Source organism: Meles meles, chromosome 3 (assembly GCF_922984935.1).
Source record: "Meles meles chromosome 3, mMelMel3.1 paternal haplotype, whole genome shotgun sequence".
Lineage (NCBI taxonomy): Eukaryota > Metazoa > Chordata > Mammalia > Carnivora > Mustelidae > Meles > Meles meles.
The window spans coordinates 116,500,628-116,523,412 of record NC_060068.1 but is presented as its reverse complement, the minus strand read 5'-3'; the positions used below and the strand labels follow the sequence as shown (position 1 = coordinate 116,523,412).

General features: G+C 35.3%; 1 protein-coding gene across 2 annotated transcripts in view; it reads left to right on the top strand.

Annotated features, from left to right (window-relative positions):
* SLC12A2 (solute carrier family 12 member 2) overlaps positions 1 to 22,785 on the top strand; it is a 108,669-nt gene that overhangs the window by 75,500 nt on the left and 10,384 nt on the right. Inside the window, exons 16-21 of one of the 2 annotated variants that reach the window (XM_045999901.1) lie at positions 2,116 to 2,227; positions 3,817 to 3,957; positions 11,522 to 11,628; positions 15,557 to 15,636; positions 18,343 to 18,468; positions 21,198 to 21,245. In XM_045999901.1, coding sequence (XP_045855857.1) covers positions 2,116 to 2,227; positions 3,817 to 3,957; positions 11,522 to 11,628; positions 15,557 to 15,636; positions 18,343 to 18,468; positions 21,198 to 21,245 — 614 coding nt within the window. The remainder of the gene's footprint in view (positions 1 to 2,115; positions 2,228 to 3,816; positions 3,958 to 11,521; positions 11,629 to 15,556; positions 15,637 to 18,342; positions 18,469 to 21,197; positions 21,246 to 22,785) is intronic. The other variant, XM_045999902.1, reaches the window with a different exon arrangement.

Genomic DNA, 22,785 nt, shown 5'->3' with positions numbered 1-22,785 from the left:
ATCCCATTATTCAATGGCGTTTTTTGAGGAAGGAGTTAAAATGAAACAGATGTTTACACTCTGTCATTGGTACTCATCATCTCTAATATATTTTGTACTATACTTTTTCGGCATGATATAACTATACCAAATTAAGCCTCTCTGGTATATTTACCATTTAGTAAAGATAGGGACTACAAGTTATTTAACTGTAGGACTAGGTTTGTTAAAGTGTAAATTAAACTACCATTAAAAAAATACTAGCTTATGCGGTGGCTCTACAAGACAGACATCACTGCTACATGATAGTCCAAAGACATATGGGTGACTTACAGCCGGCGGACTTGCTGCACTGGCTCTTTCAGGCCCCACATTTCTTGCATCTTGTCAGTCTGTCATTTCCTAGCAGGTGTTTTTGTCCATGTGATCTAAGTCATCACCACATCCATGGCATAGCTTACAGGAAAGGGAAACAAAGTGTGAAGGGTAGCCTGCTTCCTTTTTAGAGGAAATGGATTATAAGTCACTCAGAGGGTCAGTTGTAAGCTACCAAGAAGGATAGAAATTATGTAATTTCTATGTGGGGAGCTATTTAACCTGCTAAAGCTCAGATGGGGAGACTGAGCAGCCTGGACTGTAGAGGATGATGTCATGTTTGATTCTCCCAAGCCATTCTCCCAGATAGGGAGAATTCTTTTTCAGATAGCTTACTGAAATTCTGTATAGGTTAGTTTTTGTTCTGGTTTTGTTTTGTTTCTTAGTATTTTATTTATTTATTTGACAGAGAGAGATCACAAGTAGGCAGAGGCAGGCAGAGAGAGAGAGAGGAGGAAGCAGGCTCCTTGCTGAGCAGAAAGCTCGATGTGGGGCTCAATCCCAGGACCCCAGGATCATGACCTGAGCCAAAGGCAGAGGCTTTAACCCACTGAGCCACCCAGGAGCCCTGGTTTTTTCTTTCTTTCTACTTTTTTTTTTTTTAATAATCTTTATTCAAGTTTTCACGTTTATTTTATGAGATTAGGACCTACCCTAACATTTAATTTAGTGGTTAAGTCAGAAATTTTAGTTTATTTGCTTTTTGTTAAAGTTTGTTTTAATTATATAAATTCTTGCTTTAAAGAATTTATGGTAATATTTGAACTTAAAGAACTTAAAGAATTTATGGTAATATTTGAACTTATAAAATGGATACCCAAATATTTTTCATAAAATAACATTGATTTCCATTTCTTGTCAGCTAAAATCAAGAGTTAAGAATACGTGAAAGTCATACCACTGTTTTGTGTCTACAAAGGCAATTAAGTTTAGTTTTGATTTTCATCATAATTAAAATTAAAACTTTTACTTCAAATAGAAATCTTCAAATCAACTGTAGCTGATTTTACTTATATGATGGCTGTCATTAAAATTAAGCTAGATGAGAGAGAGCTGATATTATGAAGTAGAAATCACTATTATTTGATCAAGCTAAAAAGGAAGGTGACCTATTTGTACATGAAGGGAACGCCATGTTCTTAGGAAGTTTTGTGAGTTCTGTGAAAGAACTGGAATATTTTACTACCTTTAGACAGTGAAAAGTTGTTACATATATTTAATATATTTTAACTGTTCTATTTCTTTTTTCTTTCTCTCCTTTTTTAAAGATTTAATTTATTTATTCGACAGACAGAGATCACAAGTAGGCAGAGAGGCAGTCAGAGAGAGAGGAAGGGAAGCAGGCTCCCTGCTGAGCAGAGAGCCTGATGTGGGACTCTGTCCCAGGATGCTGGGATCATGACCTGAGCTGAAGGCAGAGGCTTTAACCCACTGAGCCACCCAGGTGCCCTTAACTGTTCTATTTCTTCTTGCAATACCTACCAGAATCTTGGTGTATAATATTACCTATTATTTTAGAAGGACATTTGGTATGATGTTTGTTCCAAGAAATTTTTGTTTTTGCGTTTCTCATGTACTGATAAACCCTGGTTAAGAGTCCTCTTCTTTTGAGAATTCTGTGGTGTATTGTCCTGAGGACAGTTGCATAAAAGAGAGTCTAGTGTAATAATACATTCTTAAGAGATGCAATTTAAAAACATATCCATGTTATCAAAAATTTAAATTTCTCTAATTTTGTTTTATTTTTTAATCTTAAATTAGGCCACAGTGTCTTGTTATGACAGGTGCTCCAAATTCACGCCCAGCTTTACTTCATCTTGTTCATGATTTCACAAAAAATGTTGGTTTGATGATCTGTAGTCATGTACATATGGTAAGTGTTTGTATTATTTTTTTATATTAAAACATTTTTTGCTCTGTGTGTATAACTTGTAATTTGTGAGGCTTTCTGAGTATGAAACAATTTGACAAGATCAATCTGTTGAGTTTGGGGGTTTTTTTGAAGTCAGTTATATTCTTCAAAATATTCTTCAAAATATTCAGAATTTTCTAAACAATCTCAAAACCTCATTTTAGAAGAGATCTTAGAATTTTGAATCTTCATTCTTTTTCTTATTTAATATGAGATTTTACTCATTTTTCTACATTTTTCTTAAAAAATGGTTTGGCTAAGAAAAGTAGCTTCTTGGTAAGGAGTCTAAATGACATACATTATGTGCATTTTCTTACTAATATTTTTCATACTGTTCTGAGAATACTAGGAATGTTTACTACCAGAGGAAAAAAGAGGTTTGAGGAGGTAGATGAATTGTGATAAATAGTTAACATCTAGTATGAAAGAAAAGCAGAGTGCTAAATTTCCAAGCTCGAACATTGTTAATTTCCTCTTCATTTGTGTTTTAACCATGAGTACTAACATTACTAAAAATAGTGGCAAACTTTTCACCCAAAAGTCATTTTCTATTTTTGGCATTTTGTCTATTGAGAAGAATTGCTAGATGATGGGTCACCTGTTCTGCATGAGAAATTGGAGTATTTGTCAAAAGAGCTTTTGTCCCATACCGTTCTGTGCATCTTGCTAGAAATGTGTGTTGGATGCCCCATGTCTCCTCTCCTGCTAGAGTTGCCCTCTCACTTGTATATACCCAAAGTTGAAGCCGTGTCTGGCAGAGAACACGGAGACACTGGCTCCTGGTCCCCCATTAGGACTGGTGGAGTTTTTCAATTTGTCTCTAGGTTTGGTCAGTTCAGGTTGGGGTTTTGAGCACAAGAAATTAAAAATGAGGCAATTTTCCTCCTAGGAAAAACAAACTATATTTTTCCTTTACTTTTTCATGAACAATCAAGGCGTATTCTTAAACCCACTTTTAGATTTTTGCTTTAGATATATTTGCATATAACACATTTTATGTGTTGCTTGCAAGGATCAAAATAGAATTCCAAGTTGAAAATCTCATTTCCTTAATTCTGTTCTTCGTCATTTAACAGAAGTATGAAGAAAAAAATGCATTTATATTTTACAGCAAACTTGCCTTTTCAGTGATATTTTCAGGTTCCTCAGAATTAATAACACAGACATTGGGGACAAACAAAAAATAAATTGGGAAACTTTTTGTAGAAAAACAGAAGGCTTTTGCTTTTCTCCATGTGATCTCCATTTTTGATAATTTCTTATTTCTCTCATTTACTTGGTGTATTGCAAAACTTCCTATTTATGTTTCAGGGTATATTTCTTCCTCTTCTCTCTTTTCATGGTGCCTTCTGTGCCTTAACTGTTCCATCAACCCTATCTTGTCATAATCTTCAGGGCTACAGAAAGAATTCATTGACATGGAAATGAAATGTTCTCTCCCATCCCCAACGTTTAGGCACCTTGTTTAAGCTAGTATAATAGGGTGATTTTCATAAATGTAGACTGCTTATCTCTCAGTTAAAGGCATTATTAATATTCTTATCCAAAAGGGCCCTCGAAGACAAGCCATGAAAGAGATGTCCATTGATCAAGCCAAATACCAGCGGTGGCTTATCAAAAACAAGATGAAAGCTTTTTATGCTCCAGTCCATGCAGATGATTTGAGAGAAGGTGCACAGTATTTAATGCAGGTAAATACGTTACACCTTTCAAATAACAAAATTCAAGTTTTGTGTAAGCTTTTAAAAATCTTTTACATGCTAGGGGTCATTCTTCATGTTAATAAAAATGGTGTATCTTTTAAAATATCTGTATTACTACTAAGATTTGTGTAATCTGAGTGCTTAAAGAACTAGAGAGATAGTGTGCTGTTGGTTGGCAGGGCAAAATCTATCTGGAAGTTATCTTAGCCTATTTCCTTAAGATATTTCCCTGTCATTTTCCACTCTGCCTCACTGGGGTTTTTTTAAGTGGTAAGTAATGCAGTTCTTATGTAATTTTTTAAAATTTCTAGTTCCTTACTATATTTCTATTTATTTACTAAACTTAGACTTCACTTTCAGTTTTGTGTATGACAGAGTAGTTAAATAGGATTTGAAATTAGTCCTGGATTTAAATGCTAGCACTGCCACTTTCTTATTATGAATTTTTTCTGAGGAAGTTACTCAGCTCCTTTGAAACTTAATTTCTTCAATCAGCCCTAAAGGTTGTGGGAAGAAATAAATGGGCTAAGATAGTGTTTGCTATCTTATTTTTTAGGAATCCGTTTCTTAAAAGAAAGCTTATCTGGAAGCCTATTCACTTTGTTAAAGCAGAGGTGGGAGGCTCAGAGTGCTATCATCTGTGCCTCTTCTGGGTTTTTTTGTTTTGTTTTGGTGTGTGTGTGTGTGTGTGTGTGTGTGTGTGTGTGGGCGCACGTGCCTGTCCATTCTTTTTGAATGTTTCACGTTTCTCACACTTGACAAGTACAAGGGTAAGAATATCTGAGGTGATCCTCAAGAATAATAAGGTGTGGAAGTGGGCTTTCTGTGGCAGATACAAAGCCTTATTGTAAACTATAGTGCTTAAGACATAGTGGTATTGAAGTAGTGATAATTTAATTAATGGAATAAAACAGAAGAAATAGAACCACTCGTATAGGATATTTAATACATGACTGAGGTAGCATTAAATCCAAGATGGTCTGGGATAATGAATTATCCATGTAAAAAAATAATGTAACAGATCATTACAAAGACTATACAAAAACTATTTCTAGATGGATTAGGGACTTAAATATGAAAGGCAAATTTTTAAACTACTAGAAGAAAATACAGAATACTTCTGTGACTTGGAGTAGGGAAGAATTTTTTAAAATGAGATAGAGAAAGTTGAACTATGAAGAAGAGATAAGTATTCTTTAGTTAAAATTAGAACTTTGTGCTTCTAAAAAAAAAAAAAAATACCCATGAAAACAAAAATAGGAAACCACAGACCAGAGAGACAACATGTTACTAGCAAAAGAATATGGCCCAGAATATGTAAAGAAATCGTGTAAATCAGGAAGAGGGAAATAAAGGAGCAAAAATAAAGGAAAAGAAGAGGATACATAAATGGCACTGGATGTATTAAAACAATACGTTGTATTAAAGTATTTAATGTACATATAATTACATTATTACAGTGTATATAATGGTATTAATACAATACATGTTTACTCCATACTCATTAGACTGACCAGAGTTTGTTCTGCAACTTGAAAGTGTTAGGAGTAGTTAGAGCACTTGGAAATCTTGGCACCGCTGTAATAACATAGATGGGACGACCGTTTGGGGCAGCAACCTGGCAGTGTCCCGCAAATTTGAAACTGTGGGCATCCTAGAACATCCCATTCTTACATGTGTACCTTAGGGAAACTCACACGTGTAAAGGATATCTGAAACTGCAGAGCAGCATTATGTGTGGTAGTGACAAAGAGCTGGGCATAAATTCAACAATCATCAGTCATGGTTTTAAAGATCGTGGTATAATCATGCAGTGGAATTCTACATAGCAATAGGGAGAAACTTCTAAAACAAAGAGCATTAAGGAGAATAGCAAGCTAGAATATGAGAACAATATGGGGATACTATAAAATTTTAAATTTTATATAAATTAAAAATGTGTAGGTGTGTCTGCCTAAATAATGGAATGCATAGTAAAAATACAAAGAGGGCATGAGAAGGAAACATAGGGTATTTGAAGTATGTCATGTTTATTTTCTTTAGGTAGTGGGTACATGATAATTTATTCACTTTTTTTTTAAGGTTTTTTTTTTTTTTTAAGATTTTATTTATTTATTTGACAGAGAGTGATCACAAGTAGGCAGAGAGGCAGGCGGGGGCGGTGGCGAGGGAAGCAGGCTCCCCGCCAAGCAGAGAGCCCAATGTGGGGCTCCATCCCAGAACCCTGGGATCATGACCTGAGCTGAAGGCAGAGGCTTAACCCACTGAGCCACCCAGGCGCCCCTATTCACTTTTCTATGCAAAATTTTTATTATTTAAGTAAATTCCTATCTCTGGTCATAAGGTTGTTTCCACTGGGTAAATCTTACTTGTTTTCTACAATTTATGGGAACATTTCTGTAGCATTTCCTATGTATTTAATCAATATTATGTAGGAAATAAGGGAAAATGCTTTCTTAGAGCAGTGCTCCTAAGCTTGAGCTTGCATCAGAATCACCTGGAGGACTTTTGAGAACAACCTGCTGGGCTGTGACTTAGCTGGTCTGCAGTGAGTCCTGAGAGGTTGCCATTCTGTGACTCGACAGGTGCTGCTGTACAGTCCACGTCCTACATTTTGACAACATCTGCCTGTAAAGGTTCCTGTAATAAAAAGGACACTGTTGATGAGAGTGAAGGTGCATTATCCCCATCAGATGTCCCCTAACGTGTTCACCTTGAGCATTTCAGCAGTGTGGGGCAAAGGTGGGATGCATAGAAGAGTGGTATTTTGAGGCTGTCCTATAAACCTGGCATATACCAGCACTTGACATAGATGTCCAAGAGGTTGACTTTATTCTGGTGGCAGAGCTATCTGTGCAAAATAAACTTACAGGGTGCCTGGGTGGCTCGGTGGGTTAAAGCCTCTGCCTTCGGCTCAGGTCATGATCCCAGGGTCCTGGGATCAAGCCCCGCATTGGGCTCTCTGCCCAGCAGGGAGCCTGCTTCCTCCTCTCTCTCTGCCTGCCTCTCTGCCTACTTGGGGTCTCTGTCTGTCAAACAAACAAACAAATAAATAAATAAATACTTACAAATGGGAGAATTAATCACTGACATCTTAGTATAAATTGCCACTGGCAGTATTTCTCTTTACTTTGTACCTTCTGGAAAGGTGTTACATCAAATGGCAAGTGCTTGTATATCTGTTAAAGATTTGTAATCTTTGTCAAAATAGTTTTTTGTATGTTGATTTGTTTCTTCAGTGACTTATGTTATAGTCCCAGAGATGCTATTTTTAGATGGTTTTCTTAGGCTTTCCTACACCTTTCTCTTTTTCATTTCTCTGTCCCTCATTTATCTAGTTACTGATGATAAGTATTTTAGTTATCTTTAAATTAGCATTTAAACATCCAACTTCCACAGTAAAACTTGAGATTCAGTTTTTTTAAAAGAGGCATTCTACCTGTAGCTTGCTTAAGGAGTCCTTTGGCAGTGACACATCAGGACTGCTGACTTGTTTATACATTTGGATTTTTCATTTCTTTTCTTTTCTTTTTTTAAGATTTTATTTATTTGACAGAGACACATGAGAGAGGGAACCCAAGCAGGGAGAGTGAGAGAGGGAGAAGCAGGCTTCCCTTCAAGCAAGGAGCCCAATGGGGGGCTCCATCCCCGGACCCTGGGACCATGACCTGAACCAAAGGCAGCTGCTTAAGGACTGAGCCACCCAGGCACCCCTTCTTTTCTTTTTTTTAATGGCAGAAGCCACTAACCTGTCAAACCAGTTTTAAACTTTCATTGCAAAGAGGAAAATCTAATAGTTCTTACTGAAAATTCAGATCACAGATTATGATGGCCCTTTAAATCAAGTGGATCTCATTCAGAATCTCATTATAGACATAACTCTACCTTTTTCCAGGAGAAAAATAGCCTAGAAGTATACTCTGTAATACAAGCGGAGTATTTCTGGCACCTTTCACTTCATTAGCCAGATTTTAAGATAAATGGTCATTTCTTTTAAATTATTCTAAAATAAGTAGACCAAAATAATTTCACATTCCCAATAAGAATATTTGAAATATAAATTATGTCCAGATCCTATAGCAACATCCTAAATCTACGGAGCTGTGGGATAATTGCTATGATAATTTAAAGCCATCTCTGTTAGCTGAATGTTTTAACCATCCAGGACAAGGAGACACAAGTCTACAGGTTTTCTTTCTCACTGATTTTTAAAGTGATACAAATCTCATAGCAGTACTTAACTGCATTTAAGTAGATAACCGTAATGTTTGGAAATGTTTTTACTTAATAGTGAAATGTAAAAATAAAAGCCATGTACCATTGTGGGCGTAAGTGGTTCTTTCTGCTGCAGTAAGAATGGTAATGATACTGCCCAGAAAAATATGATAACAAATACATTTCTCATCAGCAAATTCTGGTGGAAGACAATCAGAAAACATTGCAAGAGTCAGAGGAACAGGGCGCCTGGGTGGCTCAGTGGATTAAGCCGCTGCCTTCGGCTCAGGTCATGATCTCAGGGTCCTGGGATGGAGCCCCGCATCGGGCTCTCTGCTCCGCAGGGAGCCTGCTTCCTCCTCTCTCTCTGCCTGCCTCTCTGCCTACTTGTGATCTCTCTCTCTCTGTCAAATAAATAAATAAAATCTTTAAAAAAAAAAAAAAAGAGTCAGAGGAACAAATTACAGGAATGTTTGAAACTAGAGATGAGCTTCAAAGGACTGCATTCTGCCTGATTGGTTTCAATTGTGGAATTCCATAAAAAACTGATTTTTTATGAACCATTAAATCTGTTCTAGAGAAGACATATTTTCAGGAATAAATGATTCTTTAAAACACATGATGTTTTGTTTTTTTTTTAAATATTTTATTTATTTATTTGACAGAGAGAGATCACAAGTAGATAGAGAGGCAGGCAGAGAGAGAGAGAGAGAGGGAAGCAGGCTCCCCGCTGAGCAGAGAGCCCGATGCGGGACTCGATCCCAGGACCCTGAGATCATGACCTGAGCCAAAGGCAGCAGCTTAACCCACTGAGCCACCCAGGCGCCCCTAAAACACATGATGTTTTATGGAAACAAAACGTTACTTGTGAGTGAATAGCTACTTGGATTAGAATTTACAAAGAATTTAGGGATGAGTGATACATTTGAAATTTCTTTGCTCAGTCTGAATTCAGGGGAAAGTTATTGAAATAATGAAGTTGAAACAAGAACAGAGTGCTGTGGCGGATGTTACTGTTAATTTTATAAAAATAAAACATTTTAATTATAAGATCGTGACAAAAGTTTGTGATGATAAAATAAAAAGAGGATTATAGTGACAACATTTTGTGCCATCAAGAAGTTACTGGTTATCTTGTGGCTTAGTTCTTTAAAAAGCTCTAAAACTTAAAGATGTTTCTTGCTTTTCTTTTACCAGCCAAACAAACAAAAACAAAACTGTGTGGGTTAGTGGCTATCTTGGTACCTAACAGATAGTTGTATAAAATAATAATGGTTATTTTTTATCTGTCCCTTGAAGGCAAAGAGTGCTTTTTAATACTGAGTGGGGGAAAAAAAATCTTATTTTTTGAAAGAAACTTGTGCATGGAGAGAATGTTTTGAGAATGAATTGAAGTTTTATATGGTTAGAAATATTTCTAATTATCCCAAGTCCTTAGGACCATGTGTGGGCCATGGTAAGCACTTAATATATATTTGAGTTAATTTAATCTTTGCAAAACATGATTTAAGTATGTCCTGTTTAAAAATTTGAGTGTGGGGATGTCTAGCTGACCCACCAAGCAGAACATGTGACTCTTAATCTCTATTTGAGCCTCATATTGATAGTAGAATTACTTTAAAAAATAAAAAAATAAATAAATGTGACTTCACATCATGCACCCAAATTGACTCAAAATAGATCAGCGATATAGAAGCTAAAACCATAAAACTCTTAGAAAAAAATATAGAGATAAATTTTCATGACCTTGGATTTGGCAGTGTATTCTTAGATATGACACCAGAAGCATGAGCAACAAAATAATAAAATATATATATTGGACATCATCAAAATTAAAAACTTACGTTCATCAAAGGACATCAAGAAAGTGAAAGACAACCTACAGAATGGAAGAACATACTTGTAACATACATCTGATGAAGTTTTACATCCAGAACATATGAATTCCTAAAACAGGAAGAAAAAGACTAACAACCCAGTTAAAAATTGGCTAAGGATTTGAGTAAACGTTTCTCCAAGGAAGATCTAAAGATAGCTAATAAGTGCCTGAAGAGATGCTCAGTATCCTTAGTCATAGGGAAATGCTTATCAAAATCACGAGATAACATTATACTCCCAGGATATCTATAATTTAAAACAACCCCTCTCTGCCAACCCCCCCGCCCCCGCCCAAAAAAACAAGAAATCACAGTGTTGCTAAGCATGTGGAGAAATTGAAATGCATGCATTGCTGATAGGCTCATAGCATGCTTTAGGTGTTGTGGGAAACAGTTCAGTGGTTCCTTGGCATAGCATGGAATCTGCATGTGACCAGCAGTTCTACTCCTTGACATACACGTGAAGAAATTGAAGCACGGGGCCAAACAGGTTGTTACCTTTGTATGCCAGTGTTGATAGCATTTCTCACAATAGTCAAAAGGTGAGCCTCCATCAACAGATAAATTGATAAACAAAATGTGGTACTCACAAACAGTGGAATATCATTCAGCCCCAGAAAAGAATCTAGTTCTCATAGATGGTGTAATGCGGATGAACCTGAAAGTCATGATTCTCAATAAAATAAACCAGTCACAAGGGACAGACATCGAGGACAAGCAAATTCAATGACAGAAGTGTATTAAATGTTACCAGGATCTGGAGGGAGGCAAGAAATGAGTAATTACTTCTTTACGGTGAGAAAAGTTTTATTTGGGGCTCTGAGAAAGCTTTGCAAATAGATAATGGGGTTCAAAAATCTGTGTTTTACTATCTTACAAAAGAAGAAATTCATGGGATTTGGGGGTATGTTAAGCAGATTGACTTGCAGCTCTTGATGAAGTTACACAAAAAATAATTTGATGGAACATTTGAGGAAGAAATTTAGCCACTTCTCAGGAGAAACTTGTGCATGATTGGTCAAAGGAAGTCGAAATTTAGTGGTGGAATTCAGAACTGCAGTGAATAATGCTTGCCTTCCATTTGGACTTTTGCTTCTGGATGTTAATGGCTAGCAAAAACCCAAGGATAACACTGTATCATTATGATTTTTATGAAAGATTAGATATACTACTATCTCCTTCTTACTAAAAATAGAGAAATTATGGCAAATCATATGAGTATGAAAATGTCCATTTAGAATTTTTAAAGCATTTGTCTTCAATTTTTGCTATGTTTAATCATAATATGTGATAATGTAATATATATAGTTTATTAAACATGCGTGAATTAGATACTCGAGAGGTGATAAGGGTGCACAGCTTAAAAATGTTTATAGTCTATCCATTTGGAGGATTAGATCCTTTAAAAAATATTTTGCTGAGTAGTATATCTTTAAAGTTGTATTTTTCCTGTACTTTAGGCTGCTGGTCTTGGGCGTATGAAGCCCAATACACTTGTCCTTGGATTTAAGAAAGACTGGTTGCAAGCAGATATGAGAGATGTGGATATGTACATAAACATATTTCAGTAAGTATCCTTTTAACTTAGTAACTTGGCTCAGAAAGTGAAAACTTGCTGGTTTTTGAAGCCTTGTTTGCAAAGGTTTCTCATAGTCTCTTCTAGTAGAAGCATAAGAATGAAAAACAATCTGATGAGGTTATCAGGTTTTCAGTTGATGAGCTATTAACAAAAATTTTTGATTGAGCTTTCTAAGTCACTTCATACATTCGAACTTTCACACACGTATACAAATGAACACACACGTACATACTCTGGCTTCCCTTTTAAGTTATGAAGCTTTTTTGAGTCCTCGTAGCTATTGCTGAGCAAATTTCCTAGTGTTGTCAGATCCGTCACCTTTTGTTACATCATTATAATATCTTGAGCTGAGAAAGGCGTGTCATCATTGATACCACCCTCAGAAGTTTTAGTTTGCTGTCCTTGGAAACTGGTTTTGCAGTTAATCGATTAATGCATTAGCTCATTTATATTTCTTTTCTCTTTTTTTAGTGTACTTATATGCGTTGCTTTTCTACTCTTGAGTGTAAATTCTGGGTCTGCTATTCACTTGTTAGTGGTATTTCAAATGAAGGATACTTACAGTGAGCATAGTTGTGGTTAACATGACTTTAGCTGCCTTTGTAAGGATTGTTTAATGCATTTTTTTTTGTTACTTTGTCTTTTTTTTTCTCTTTCTGATTTTAGTCTGTTTATGTTTCAATTGATTTTTTTATGACTGCATCTGCTTAATCTATCGAAAATGCTGGAACACAGTTATTTAATAAAAAGAATGAGATTTATTTTTATTTTTGCCAGATTTTCTTCTTACTTTTGAAGTACTTCCTTTCCTAGTATTCTGGAATTTGCTTAACAGGTCTCTATCTCTCTCATACTGCTTTTTAAAGAATAAAGGGGACTTTTCACACCACCATTTTTAAAAAATGTTTTATTTTAATTCTAATATAGTTAACATACCAGTTTTAATATATTAGTTTCAGGTGTACCATAGAGTGCTTCAACAGTTCTCTACATCACTCAGTGCTCATCATGATAAGTGTCCTTCTGAATCCCCATCACCTCTTTATTCCATCCCCCTAGCGACTGTGCCCTGGCAGCTTTCTGTTTTCAGTGGTTAAGAGTCTATCATACCACCATTCTTTTTTTTTTTTTTTTTTAAAGTAATTTCTCAACCGAACGTGGGGCTTGAACTTACAACCCCAAGATCAAGAGTCACATGCTCTACCCACTGAGCCAGCCAGGTGCCCCACACCACCATTTTTTTTTTTTTTTGAAAGATTTTATTTACTTATTTGACAGACAAGTAGGCAGAGAGGCAGGCAGAGACAGAGAGAGGAGGAAGCAGGCTCCCTGCTGAGCAGAGAGCCCAATGCGGGGCTCGATCCCAGGACCCTGGGATCATGACCTGAGCTGAAGGCAGAGGCTTTAACCCACTGAGCCACCCAGACGCCCCCCACCATTCTTGATAGAAGAATAGTGTTTTCTTATTACAGCTGCTGGTAAAATAGAACTGTTCATTTGTTCTTATAAAGTATTCCCTTTATGTACAAACAATTGTCCTTTTAAAAAAAAAATTGTATTTGGCAAAGTAGGTCTTAGGACCAGATTCAAATCTTATTTCTCTGAAGTTTGATCTGATTACCCTTAACTCACCGGAGTTATTTCCCTTACTGGAACTCCCATTGGAACCATACTTACCTGTAGCATATAAGACAGTTTTGTTTTGTTTTCTTTTTTTTTATTAAAAACTTTATTTATTTATTTGACAGAGAGATAGAGGAGTACAAGGAGGTAGAACAGCAGGCAGAGAGAGAGGGAGAAGCAGGTTATCCACTGGGAAAAGCAGGCTCCACAGGGACCCTGGGATCACGACCTGAGCCGAAGACAGTTGCTTAACTGACTGAACCACCCTGGCGCTCCGACAGTTTTGTTTTCATAGCTACCTTGAAATAACTTTTAAGGATCAGCCATAATCCTATAAAGAGATTTAAAACACCTCTTTATATTGATTGGTAAAGTATACAATGAATAAATACTTTACCCAAATAATTCTTAAGCTCTTAGTAAAATTAAAGCCCTGCTGGATCTTCAAGTGCTGTGACTGTTCTTTAGCTTTGAGGTTATTACGTTTTTGTAAGCCTCATTTCATCCTACTTTCTAATTCTGCCCTGTGTATTTCTGTATATATGGGAATTTGGAAAGGAAGGGCGGTGTAAAAGAAAGGTTAAATCATGTGGGCCATCCTCCATGGGCTGTGCTTTTGTGCTTTTTCTTTCTCAAGATGAAAGACCAGGGAGATGGAATAATTATTACAGAAAATAGAAAAAGTGACATTTTTATAAATAATTTTTACAGTTAGTTGTAGTAGCTCATATGGGAACACTGAAAGAAAGGGATCTTTCTGACTCCAGGAACTGAAGTGAATGTTTGAGAGTCAAGTATTACTCTGAGTATTGTACAGCAGGCAGCAATTAAAAGATAGGAAAATAACGCTCTCTGGTTTTCCAGGGCCATGGCGACTGATGGCAGTTTTAAAGCAATGATATTGCTTATCCTTTTATCTTGTGGCACTTCAGTTTAGTTGTTTAAAAATACTTAGAGCAGTTGACGTTTATTTACTGTGCGTGACAGCATGGAGGGTCTGAAACTCCAAATCAGTTTTTATAGCTTAGAGAAATTATATAGCTTATAGAAATCCCTGTGGTTGATAACAAAAACATTTAGCTATTTTAATCCAAAGTTAGCTCAGGAATCTATATTCCCTGGATTTTTTTTAATCAAATTGATTTTAACTCACTTGGGATTTATTATTTTTTAAATACTTACACTTACTCTTCTCTAGTGTTACTTCTTTCAATATACAACTGAGGTAGGTTAATATGTCCATTAATTTCTTTTTCTAATGAATCTCTTTAGACCTTAGTTAATTCATTACAGGAATGAGGCCAAAATTGTCTCTCCATTATTTAAAAAAAAACAAAACACCAATAAAAGACCTGTTACAGGGATACATGTTTTTGTGTGTACAAGTAGGAACCAAAATTTGACTTTTTTTTTTAGCTTTTAGCCTTTTTCTTTTTATTATATGTAACTATAGACTATGTATCACTTTTTTGCATATAGTGAATATTTATTGCTTGCATAGGTGAAAATAAAAATGAAAAATAAAAGTTAATCAAGCCTGTTACACTCTGGGCAATAAGCTGAGGTTTGTTTGTTTGTTTGCAGTAGATTTGAGAAGAACTGGATGTACATGATTCATCATCTCAACAGTTTCCAGCACTGAAGTGTGGTTTTAGAATTTTCTTCGAGGTTTTAATGTATTTTGTGTGTGTTATAGGATGCTCCCTTTTGTGTTTAAAAAACTGAAAGGACATATGAGTACATGTCTGCAAATGCATATAAAATCTTTGGACTACTCATTAAACCATTTTTGTAAAAATGTAAGAATTGTTTTAAAATACACTGGCTCAAAATTAAAGACATACACTGACTCCTTTCAGAAGTGATCCCTTTATACTCTCCAGCCTGTTCACATTCTCAGTAGATTTTCTTTCATCCTCATGTATTTATCTTGACTTTCAGGGTATAAGCCTAAATAAAGTATGGTGGGAATACTGATGTTATTTTTCTATAATTTTTGTTTGTTTCTGATAGGATATGATATTAGTACAGGCACTGCTCTTAAATGCCTGGTGTAGGTAGAGTATCAGTATTATAAAGATCTACACTTAAGTGGTTTTTAAGAGTATTACAGAAAAAAGAAAAGGGAATGGTATAGGATTTGAAAGCATCATCATATGGGCCTCACTGTATTTTTAAAAGTGTATTTTAAAAATCAGACATTTAAAGCTAAAAGAAAAATCTCTTACTGCCTTCATTTTATAGAGGAGGACACAAAAATGTTTGTGATTTTGATTTTTTCCCCCTCTTACAGTGACGCCTTTGACATACAATATGGAGTAGTGGTTATCCGCCTAAAAGAGGGTCTGGATATATCTCATCTTCAAGGACAAGGTAAATCTTGCTTGAATAAGTTTTTCATTTTAAAAACAGAAGTGACTTTTGTTAGAAAATGATGGCATTCTCACATATTCTTCAGTAACTTCAACATTCGCGGTCAGTTCGGTCATGTACTTACTGTATGGCATGTGGAGATCTGATCTATTTGGCTCCAACAGTTTGTACCAACATGGATGCTGGCTGGTGGTTATTAACGGAATAAAATTTGGTCATAACCATCGAAAAACTTAAGAGAAACAAGCATTAGTTATGGTTTAAGATTGGTCAAATTTGTAAAAACATGTGATAAAATAGAGGACAAAATAATGACTGCGAAATCATCAGACATTTTCATGTTCTCGAAGGTATGCTTTTTTACACAGTGATATTAATAATGAAAAACTAAACTTGGTGATATCATTTACTCTGTCTTGACATAAGACCCTATGAATTATGAATCATTTTTTTAACTTTTTCATTTTGAAATAATTATAGATTCCTAAGAAGTTAAAAAAGAAGTAGTAGACAGGTCTTATATACCCTTCATCTGTTTCTCCCAATGGTAACATCTTCTATGTCTATCGTTATATGTCGTAACCAGGAAATTGACATTGGGACAGTTTACCTACCTTATTCAGATTTCATAGGTTTTACTTGTGTGTGCATGTGTTCATGAACACGTGTGTAGTTCTCTGCCATGTAACACATGTGCCCGATTCATATAAACACCACATTCAAGATATGAAACTGTTCCATTACCACAAAAATCTCCCTTGTACTACCCCTTTAAGCCCCCAAAGACTTTGTCTTTCCCCCATCATTAATCCCTGACACTAATCTCTTCTCCAAGTATGTAATTTTAAAAGCATTTACCAAAAAAAAAAAAAAAAAGTTTTTAGATGAAGCTTAAAATCTAATTAAGGTATACTGGTTACTTTTGCCCACCTTAATAAAAACTGTGGAAAATTCCATACCCTCTAATGATTTTCTCGTAGTTGAACAAATAAGCTGAAGAAAATTTTGCCCTTATCAATTAATTAACGAAATCATCAAAAATAACTAAGCCTAAATAGCTGAGAGGCACATCAGGAACTTTTGTCATCTGTTTATGTATTTAAACAGTTGTAATCCTCCCCCTCCTCCCACCATTTCAAGGGTATTGTGCAGTTTTGAAAGGAACGCTTTGAAGTCTTTATCCAGTAACACAAAAGTATGGCTTGCTGAAAATGCATTTTCTTCCTCTGGAGTAGGCCTTGCAAAACACTATTTCAGTTCTCTCTTGCACTAAGAGTGATTGAGGTTTAGGGTACTTGTTAACACTGCAGAATTAGTAGTGTTCCCTTTCACTCTCAGAAGTATCACAGTTTGACTAATAAATTATATTTATAGCTCTGTAATTTACTGAGATTTGAATGTGACCGGAACTTTAAGAAAATATTTTCAGTGTTTATAATTATTATGAAAATTGTTTTGAAGGTCTTGTTACTCATTATCAGGATTTGGAGACAGGAATTTGGTTCAGTACAGGATTAAGAGCAGAGGCTTTGGAGTCTCTCCTTTCCAAAGGAGTATCTCCTTTGGAAATCCCACCTTTTTCTCTTAGTGCACTGTAGTTGTGCAGTCTGGGCATAGCTGTTGACTTCCAAGCCTCTCTTTCCTCATCTCTTCAGACATGATCACTGGGGCACCTGGCTGGCTCAGTCAGAAGAGCATGCAACTCTTGATCTTGTGGTCATGAGTTCAAGCCCCGCACTGGGTATAGAGATTACTTAAATAAAACTTAAAAAAAAAAAAAAAACAAAAAACAAATAGTACTTACTTCATAAGGGTTGTTGTAAAGACACAGCTTGTGAAGTTCTTAGCATAGTGTTGATACCTCCGATAATGTGTTTCTCTTGATCTTTCTCATGATATACACAAATCAGTGATGAGGATTATGTGTGGATGGTCCATTTTAATATATTTTTGTCTTTGTGATGCATGTTTTCATGGTGGAAGTTAGCTGTCTACTAACTCCTTCCCAAAGGAAGGAAAATGAGAAAAGTGCTTTAAAAATGAAGAAATGGGGGTTCCTGGGTGGCTCAGTTGGTTAAGCACCTGCCTTCGGCTCAGGTCATGATCTCAGGGTTCTGGGATGGAGTCCCGTGTCGGGTTCCCTCCTTTTTGCCCCCCCCCCACTTGTGCACGCTCTCTCTCTCTCTCTCTCTCTCTCTCAAATAAATAAAATCTTTAAAAAAAAAAATTAAAATTAAATAAAAATGAAGAAATGGTACTTTTACCATGAGCTTATCCTCTGGCTTCAGCTCTCTAGACCGGAGTGTAATTTTTCAGTGTTTTCTGTCATGTTACAGGTATGTGAGTATTTGTCACATTTTGTAGTTTTTACATGTGTAAATGACTTTGAGAGTTCATTCATATTTTATACATCATTCTTTTGTCTACCACATTCTTAATTTCCTTGAATCTCACTCATTATGAATTCCCCAGCACCTGATTCAAATGTCTGATGCTTAACTATGGCTCAGGATATTTGAGTGAATAGTCCTTTCAAAAGAGATGATCACATATGTTCACATAAGAAATCATTTATTGTAAACTTATTATTTCATAATAAACGTTGCAATTAATTATCATTTAATTGATACTATACCATACCATGTTGCTTTCTTTAGTCTTTAAAACAAGATTTAGGTAACATTTTGATTGCTTTCATGTCCATAGAAGAATTACTGTCATCACAAGAGAAATCTCCTGGTGTCAAGGATGTGGTACTAAGTATGGAGTACAGTAAAAAATCGGATTTAGATACTTCAAAACCATCTGATGAGAAAGCTGTTACACACAAAGGTAATTTTTATTCAGACAAAAGATGTTACCCAGGATAATGTTTAATTTTGGGAGAAATGGGTTTTATTATATAACATGTCTTATTAAGTAACCTCTTCTGTAATCAGTACTGCTCATTTCTCGTTGATAAGGTAAAATGGATGGCTACAAAATGACTAGCTATTTTTCAGTTATTAAAGTATATTGCAGAACAGAAAACATGCCCATTAATTACACACTCCTATGTTCTTGTATGTTTTTATTTATACTTTGAACAGTTTAGCTTGAAGCATGGGTTAAATTGAACTTGGAAGGAAATGTAATTTGAGAGTAATGCAGTAGAGCCTAAGATAACACTGAAAGGATTAAAATTGATAAAAATAATCTACCTAATTTTTCTATGAATCAAGATGTTGAAATACCAGGGATTTTATTTATGTACTAAGAAATTCAGACTATTTTTAACATCTACTGCACCTGGAGTTGTTGAAATAAAACCATGTAATAAAAAATAAAATGCAGTTTTATTCCTCATTTTAGTTTCTCTGAAGGAACGAGCTGTTAGTATTTGGTTACTGAACTGTAAGGCCATAATTGCAGACATATTACCCCTGGTTTTAAGCCACACACAGGTTTCTAAGTCTCATGAGGCTTTCAGATAATTTCATCCATATATCTATCTATGTCATGTTTATCAGATGGAAAGAGGGATGACTTCCAAATCTTACTCTCCCACCCTCACTCTCCTACCTCTGATCAGGCCAGTATCTCCATCTGTCCTAGCCCCAGCTGGCATGCCACAAGAAAAATCTGCACTGTAAATCATCAAACCATATCATACTTTTTTGATTCCTATCAAAGAATTACCAATCTTTTTCTGAAATTGATTACCTTGGACAAATTCTGTCTCTTTAAAATCAATCTTTTCCAAATTATGCTGTTGTTTTTTATTTCTTTCCTTTCTCACCTTGTATGCTTAGAGTAGTGATAGTTGAGGCTTTAGTTAACACCCATTTTCCCTTTAAATTCTTTGTTGTATCAATTATAATTTTTTTCCTGTTTCGTCGCAAAACTCTATAAAAGATTTGATAACTGTTCTTATGTTCCTGCATTTATTTTTAGTTTATGGTATACATGCTTTCATTTCCTCCTACTTTTTAATTTTGCTGCCATTTTCTTTTTCCTAAAACAGAACCTTTCTTTAGAGAATCTGTTAGGAATTGATAGGTAAAACTATGATAGGAAAGGAAGAAGTAGTAATCATCAGGCATCCACTCTGCCTCCCACATTGCAGTGGGCGTTATCCATACATATGACTATGTATCACAGTCCTGTGAAGTCATTATTTTTACAGAGTGGGAAACTACTCCCTTTTTATTATAAAATGTAAATACCTTTAATACCTTTAAATACCTTAGTGTAAGTCATTTCTAAGTGTCAGGATTTACTTGACATTTTCCGGGCTCTTTACAGTGAATACACAGTGTGCCCATATACTTTTATTATCATCAAAAGGAAATAGTATCAAATACCTCCTTTATAAGAACAATAATATTTAATGCTATAAAATCAAATGTAATCATTGAAATGTTTCTTGTTCTATCATAGGCATAAGAAATCAGAGTTCAAAAATAGCATTCATTTTATTTTGTGTTTATTTCCTCTCTAGCCAGTTCTTTTCAAAATTAGTATAGAAATTGTAGAAAAGTTTATATAATTTGAAAGGTCTTAAGAATATTAAAAAACATTCTTGTGTAGTTATAATCCTAAATGTTTGGTATGTCTGTCTTAATTATTGGGGCACACAGAGTTAAACTTACTTGGTGCTAGACACTGAGATGAGTGCTTTCATGCTTGCAACGTAACAATCTGAAGAGGTAGGTATCCTTCACCCTTCTTACTAACAAGGAAGGTGAGGAATTAACTAGTTCAAGCTCACATAGCCAGTAAAAGAGTCAAAGGTGGTAATACTGGAATCCTGGGAGCCCCTGACTCAAGAGCAGTGAGCTCTTTCCTGTGCAAGTTGGGAGTTCTCTATGCCTTAACCAACTAAAAGAAGCTTCTATGAAGAAAAAAAAAACTGAGATTAGGAAAACTGTTAACTCCAAGAAAATACTTACACATATTGAAATATAGATGGACCAGTACATGCATACATATATATGTACATGTATAAACATGTAGATATGCTTATATATATTTTAAATATATATATCTGTATAACCTGGTATTTTATATAAACCAAAGACTGTCTCTGATAAAATTCCTTACTATTTCACGTGATTAATTTTTGTAAATACCAAATATCCATTATATGTTTCTAAAATTACTTTTCAGTCATTTGCACAGTGATGCAGTGGCACTGATTAAAAGTTATGTATTATCTGCAATATCAGTTTTTAACGTCCTGTTTCTATTCTGTAAGCCATAGTTCAGAATCTTTTCAATCGATTTCAAGTATGAAAGTTTGAAAGTTTAAAAATCCTGCTGAAGTTTTTATCAGTTTTACAGGAATAAAATTTAGGTGTGAGTGTTAATCAGTGGCCCTCTTGGAGGGGTTCTAAAAATGTTTACTTTTAAAAATCCTCAACCCTCAGTGCAGAAAATAACTGTCTTCAGTCTTGATTATTTCTCACAGACTGTCTCTTCATACTGTGCTTTGTTTATAAATGTGCTCTATTTACATTTTCATTATTTTATTAATATAAAGGCAATTAACTTATATTTTGTGTTTTTTGAACATAATCTAGATGAGGAAGAGGATGGCAAGACTCCAACTCAACCACTGTTGAAAAAAGGCAGGCATTTTTCATCATTTTTATTTTAATCCCCTTTTCATACTGTTAACTCTTTAACTCCAACTCTGCTATTTTATTTTTTTATCTGAGTTTTATTTCCATGGCAAGGTGATGTTACAGTTATTTATTGAATGCAGATTAGAACAAAATCATCTTTAGTTCACCTAAAAAAGTTAAATCATCCCAGGGGAAGGTATTATATCAAAGACAAATTACTTTAAATCATTTTAGCATTTCTGAAATGCTCAAACACTGAATGTCAATATTGTTTTTTTTAATTTAAACTGCATGGTTCAGATAATAAGCAGAGACACTGAAATGGGTCTCTTTGCCAGTGTCACTTGCATTCTTTACCATCAGTTGTACCCAGCCAAGCCCTTAATTTTGATACTAATATATTTTTCATTTCAAAAATTATAATATTTCTCACAGCCCTGCTGCGTTTGGGAGATACACAGTCATGTCTCCGTGCATGACTTTAATGAGAAGGAGATAGAGGTGAGAGTTACGGAGCAGTGTGGTTTGGCAGCCATACTATGTCATCATGCAAATTCATTCATCATGTTTGCGTGCATCATGGCAGCATGAGAAGTGAAGGACACAACCTACAGACGTGAGCAGGTTTCCTCCTGTGGATTCCTGCTCATAAAAATTTAGTGCAGGAGTCTCATAATAGTCATTTGCTTGCTCATAGAGTCAGTGCTGATTTTTTTTTTTTTTTTTTTTTTTTTAATTCCTGAGAATGTAAATGGGAACTCCCTTGGTATTTTGTTCCTAAGACCTGCAGCCGATGGTGCCCTTCCAAGGAGTTCCTACCATCTTTCTGTGCTTCAAAGAAAGATGTGTCATTACATGGCTTTTTCTTTGGGCATCACACACCGAGGGGACAAATTAGGTCAAGATGAAGTTGTCCTTCCTTAGGCTTGGAGGTTTCACTGTGAGAATTGTTAGATTGTATTCATTCGTCTTCCACTTCCTTCTGTCTTTTATATTATTGATAACATTATGTGTAAGAAATGTTTTTGATCTTTATATTATTGAGGAACCACATTATAAAAGAAATATGTTCGCAGCATAGGCATAAACTTAATTTGTCCAGTTAGCCTAACATGGCTTCCCAAAAACGAAAATCTAGCAGTCTATAATTTTCCTGATTGGTATTTATGATTCTCTTTCATTCACAGTGCTTCAAAATTTTTTTTAATTTATTTTTTTCAGCGTAACAGTATTCATTGTTTTTGCACAACACCCAGTGCTCCATGCAATATGTGCCCTCCCTATTACCCACCACCTGGTTCCCCCAACCTCCCACCCCCGCCCCTTCAAAACCCTCAGGTTGTTTTTCAGAGTCCATAGTCTCTTATGGTTCGCCTCCCCTTCCAATTTTTTTTTTTTTATAATATTTTAAGTTAGGCAAGATAATTTGGATGAGTTTAGCTCTTGTAAAGATACATTTACCTGTAACCATTTTTTAAACTACATTTAAATTTTAAACAACTGAAAGCTTATGATGGACTCCATATACAACTGTCTTCATTAT